Below are 5,174 nucleotides of genomic sequence, written 5' to 3'. Positions count from 1 at the left end.
CTCCCCCTCCGCCCACTAGGCTGGCGCGCAGTTTCCGGACGAACAGAGGTGCAGCAACACTCCGCTGACCACGACAGCTGCTAGCGGACTGCGCTCCAGCTCCCGGCTGCGCGTCTGTTCGTCCGGCCGGGCGGCTCGGTCCGTGTGTCCCGCGCGGGGCCCGCCTCCTCCGCCCGGGACCGTTCGCAGCCAATTAGGCGCGCGCGCTAACGAGGGCGGCGGAGTCCCGCGGCCGCCTGCGGGCGCACGTGTGTGCGGCGTGTGGGTGCGTGGGCGCCTCCGGCGGGGCTGCCATAAATGCGCTGGCCGGGAGCGGCGGGCGCCTGAGGCGGCGGCGGAGGCAGCGCCAGGCAGCACCGGCCAAGCGCGGGGCGCGGCGCCGAGAACGAGCCCAGCTGCGGCCGCCTGCGCGGCGTGGTGCGGCGGCGCCGGGCCGCCAGGAATGGGAGCCCAGTAGGCGGCAGGGCCCGAGCGGCCGGAGGCCGGCATGAGTGCTAGCGGCCCGGGGGCTCCTGGGGACGGCCCCGCGCTGCCGCCGCCGCCTGGGCCCGGGCCCACACCGCCTGCTCCCGCTGCCGCTGCCCGGGACGCTATGGACGGGCGCGCCGAGCTGCCTGCCTTCCCTCGTACTGGAGCCCCGCCGCTCGCGGCCAGCGACACTGTGCCCGCTGCACCCGAGGGGGCTGGAGCGGCCCGGCCCGCCGCGCCCCCGCGCCCCACCTCCTTTTCGGTGCTGGACATCCTGGACCCCAACAAGTTCAATAGTAGGAGGCGTCGCTGCGTGCTGCTGGGTGCCGTGGCGCCCACTGCGTGCGCCCCGTGCGCCCCTGCCCCTGCCACCTCCGGACGCCCGCCGCGTGCAGAGGAGCTGGAGCGCCGCGCCCTCGCCGGCGCCGCCGGTGAAGTCGGAGCCGCGGGAGCCGAGCCGCCTAGTGAGTAGGATACGGCCCGCGCCCGGTCATGGGGGCAGGGAGACCGGTAGCTTCTGCGCGTTTACGATCCTGGGACCCTATGGTGATCTGGGCCTGGCTCGGCGCCGAGGCTCGGTGGAAAGTTCGTAGAGTCGGGGTCCGCGCCCGTCCCACCCGTGGCCTCCGTCCTACCCGGACTCCAGGGCCCCGCACTGCTGGCTCCTGATGGGAAGCTTCAGCAGGGTCAGGCCCAGGGGCTTCGGGGCTGCGGGGCTGCGGGGCTGCGAGGCCTGTCCAGGCTTCACCTCCATGCGTCTCCGGCCTTGGGGGGTAGTTGGCGCTGGGGGCAGAGGGGACGTGGGGCGCGGATGGCCCGTGACCTCCCCGCCCCCACTATGGCTGCCCGGGGCCTCCCTCCCTCCTTTTCTCTCTCTCCCTCTCTTTTTTTTTTTTTGACAAATCAGACTAATTGTGACAAAACGCTGGTTATCTCTGGAAAAACAATTAAATCCCTTCGATTACAGTTAAGGGGAAATGTGCTTAGCGGTGGAAAGCGGCCGGTAATGGGGCGGCCCACGCCCCCGGTCCGGTCGATATCCCATTACGGCGCATGCATATCTCTTTCAAGCACCTTGCAAACTCCCCCCCGAACATCTAAATTATAGGGTCAAAATTCGGATAATTACTCGATTAAAACCTATTACACTTATTAGGGGCCGCTATTGATCGCGAATTGCATTCGACCCGCTCCTGATTGCTTTTTGTGCCCCCTCCTCCTCGGCCCTTCCTCCCTCCAACTTCCCGGCCCCTCCACCGCGCAGGGACTAGAGCGCGGGCGGACTGGGCTGGGGCCGCGGCTGCGGACCGGGCAAGGAGGCTGCCGGCTGCACCTTGCGCTAGCCAGGCTTCTTCCGGGTCGGCTGAAATGGGATGAGAGCAAATCCTGGCTGGCTGGAGGAGGACCTCTGGGCTCTGGGTACAGGGAACCTACGGGCGGAAGGCCCAGGCTCCGGCTAGTGCAGGCACAGTACAGCTGGGGACGGGAGCTGGGCCGGGGTCGTCTGGGGACAGCTCCCACTCCCGCTAAGGGGTGCGGATTGGGGCTGGCCCCCATGCGAGGTGGGCCAGTTGCCCTGGAGGAATTTGCCAGGAGCTAATTTGTCATTTATTACCCGAGATTTCGGTGCCAACCTAACGTGAGAGCAGGGCCTTGGCACCCGGTCGGGTAGCGCTGTGCGGGCACCTGTCCTGATTGCTCTAGTTAAGACCGCTTGTGGTAGGGGTGGAGAGAATAGACAGCCCTGCCCAGGAGAGACGCTTTCTTCCAAATGTGGGAGACTCCAAACATAGTCACCCCAGGGGCCTGTGCTTGGAGGATGCGGGGCTGCAGCTCACACTGGGCCTGCCCAGGCCTCCTGCCGGGCCTCCTGGCCCCTGCCAGTCTCGGCGCCACTCCTAACCCGCGCCCCCCCCTCCCGCCCTCCTGAGCAGGCTGAGCAGGGACCTGCCCTGGGCAGGCACACTAGGCACTCGGGAAGGGCCCGAGCCGTGGGCAGTGGAGCGGGGACTGACGCTGGCGGCCTAGTTCCAGGGCCGGAGGCTTGAGATAGCGCCAGGGCCAGGGCGTCCGATTTTGGTCCCCAGAAGCCCCATTCTTGGCTGGCTCTGACCCCAACTTAGGCCTCTGCTCCTGCTGGTTATTAAATGCCCGATAATTGGCTGGCTCAGTTGCGGCCTTAATTGGAGGGTAATATACGCCGAAATAAATTAAGTGGCCTTTAACTAGTTTGTACATTACACAAAATGAGTTTAATTAAGTTTGTATCTGCCCCGCGGATCGATCTGGGCTTTCTCTCCGCTGTGGACCCCGCAGCCGCAGCCGAGGGCCCGGCCCGCAGCACCGCTGGCCCTCCCAGCCACGGACGGGCGCGGCACGTCGGGGCGTCCTCGGGCGGTGGGGACGCGGCCGCGCGGGAGGCACGGGTCCTTTCGCTGGAAAGAAGTGAGGAAGAGACTGCGCGGGAACGCGGGCCGGCGAGAAGGAACGAAGGGCAGCGGAAAGGGAAACGAAAGAACTAAGGGAGCAAGAGGAGGCAAATAAACGAAGAGGAGAAACGAATCGAGCAAGAAGAAACCACGCGGGGAGGGAGGCGGGCCCGGCTGCGGGGCGCGGGCGGGCGGAGCAGTGCGGGCGGGGCGCCGGTGCTGACCGTCCTGTCTTCTCTCCCGCGCGCAGATGCCGGCGACCCCTACAAGGCGGACGAGGCGGAGGGCAACGGCTACGGCAGCGGCGCCGGCGGCCGCAGCCCGAGCGCGGACAGCGGGGACGAGGCGCCCGACGACGACGAGGACGAGGACGAGGCGCGGGAGACAGAAGCGGCGCGCGGCGCGGAGGAGGTGCGGGGAGGCGGCGGCGGCCTCGGGGCCCGCGGGTCGGGCTGCCCCGGCGCGGCGGAGGCCGAAGGGCCCCCCGGCGCCATTGATGAGGTCGGCGCCTCCGGACCCTGCGGGAACTCGCCCGGAGCCCCGGGCCCTGCTGTAGCCTCAGCGGCGGCGGGGGCCGCAGGGACGACCCCGCAGAGCTCGGCGGCCGTGGCGAAGCCCAAGCGGAAGCGCACGGGCTCTGACTCAAAGTCGGGGAAGCCGCGGCGCGCGCGCACCGCCTTCACCTACGAGCAGCTCGTGGCGCTGGAGAACAAGTTCAAGGCGACGCGCTACCTCTCGGTGTGCGAGCGCCTTAACCTGGCGCTGTCCCTGAGCCTCACCGAGACGCAGGTGAAGATCTGGTTCCAGAACCGCCGAACCAAGTGGAAGAAGCAGAACCCGGGCGCCGACACGAGTGCGCCGACCGGTGGCGGCGGGGGACCCGGGCAGGGCGCGGGGCCGGGCACCGGGCTGCCCGGCGGCCTCAGCCCGCTCAGCCCTTCGCCGCCCATGGGCGCGCCGCTCGCCATGCACGGCCCGGCTGGGTACCCGGCGCACGGCCCCGGCGGCCTGGTGTGCGCCGCGCAGCTGCCCTTCTTGTCGAGCCCGGCCGTGCTCTCGCCCTTCGTGCTGGGCTCGCAGACCTACGGTGCGCCCGCCTTCTACGCGCCGCACCTCTGAGCGGGGATGCGGGGACACCGGGCGAGACGTCCCACGCGCCTCCGGGCCGCGGCTGGAGGACCTGAAGACGCCCGCTGAGCCGGCTCTTTTCTAAGGTTCCAGTCGTTGACTGTGTATATAACCGGTTGCTACAGAAGAGTTTTAAATTTATAAATGACTGTACGCGTCGGGGCCAGGCAGGCGGCTCCCGCGGACTTGGCCCGCTGGGAAGCCCTTTGCGGAACTTCATTCGGTCAATAAACCGCAGGTGGCCGCGCCCGCGTCTCCAAGGCTCCTGCGCTTGAGTCCTGTTCGGTGGAGACCGAGGCGCCCCTGGGGTGTGCGGCCAGGCACGGACTTGGGTCCCAGTTTCCCCGCCGGCCTGGCGTCCTAGGCCAGAACTCAGCTCTGTCTGCTGGTGCCTGGGTACCCTCTTCCCTTGAGGCTGGGCACAGGGGCTCGCCCACCGTGCAAAATGAGGCTCAGGTCCGAGAGTTCCCCTTCCTGTGCCCCCCAGAACAAGGATGCATCTCCCGGGCAGCGACGCCTGGGTCCCCTTCCCCTCTCCCTGTGGCCACAGGGCTGGAGACAGCGTTGTGGCCACAGGGCTGGAGACAGCGTGCTCTCTGCCAGTCACCGGCCAGTCTACCACTCCCGACCCTGCAGCCCTGCTCCCACCCTGCTCCTCCCTCAGTCCCGGCATCCCCTGAGCCTCAAGCTGCGGTATCAACTGGTGTCCTGGGGAGAGGGAGCTCCATTCCCAGAGGAGGGGCGGGGCTCACTGGTGTTGAGCTACCTGCCCAAGAGCATCCAGAACCAGAGCCGGACTCCCAGCTGGGACCCCAGGACTGGGCGGAGCCGGGTGCTCCCTCCTGGCGCAGCCACCTCTCCTGGAACGCCTCTGGACACAGACCCCACGCGGGCTCCGGGAGCCCTGGGAATGCAGGGCTCACTCTGAGCCGGACGCAGGGAGGCGTGAGGCAGTGGCCCTGGGCCTGGTGGCTGCACTGATGGAAAGCTGATGCTGCAGGACGGGGATGGGGGAGCCCCCCTTGGCAACAACTCCCTGACTGGGGAAGTGCTCCAAGCCCCAGCAGGGGAGGGGAGAGGGGGCGTTCGGGACACCGCGGTGGGGCCAGGCATCTCTCCTCCTCCCTCACTGGTCTGTTGCCTGGACCC

At 68.4% G+C, this 5,174-nt stretch overlaps 1 protein-coding gene across 1 annotated transcript; it reads left to right on the top strand.

Moving 5' to 3' along the window:
• The first annotated feature begins 487 nt into the window (after window positions 1-487).
• Window positions 488-4,016, top strand: NKX1-1 (NK1 homeobox 1). Its single transcript, XM_045528319.1, has 2 exons — window positions 488-932; window positions 3,148-4,016. Exons 1-2 carry the CDS (start codon window positions 488-490, stop codon window positions 4,014-4,016), a joined length of 1,314 nt encoding a protein of 437 aa, XP_045384275.1.
• The last annotated feature ends 1,158 nt before the right edge of the window (window positions 4,017-5,174 follow it).

This window comes from Lemur catta, chromosome 17 (assembly GCF_020740605.2).
Source record: "Lemur catta isolate mLemCat1 chromosome 17, mLemCat1.pri, whole genome shotgun sequence".
NCBI classification, from domain to species: domain Eukaryota; kingdom Metazoa; phylum Chordata; class Mammalia; order Primates; family Lemuridae; genus Lemur; species Lemur catta.
Note: the sequence above shows the minus strand (reverse complement) of the source record. Positions and strands in the feature narration are given on the sequence as shown.

Coding starts and splice junctions, on each gene's coding strand:
- NKX1-1 (XM_045528319.1), top strand. CDS start 488: ATGAGTGCTAGCGGCCCGGGGGCTCCTGGGGACGGCCCCGCGCTGCCG. Junction 933..3,147: donor CGCGGGAGCCGAGCCGCCTA/GTGAGTAGGATA, acceptor TCCCGCGCGCAG/ATGCCGGCGACCCCTACAAG.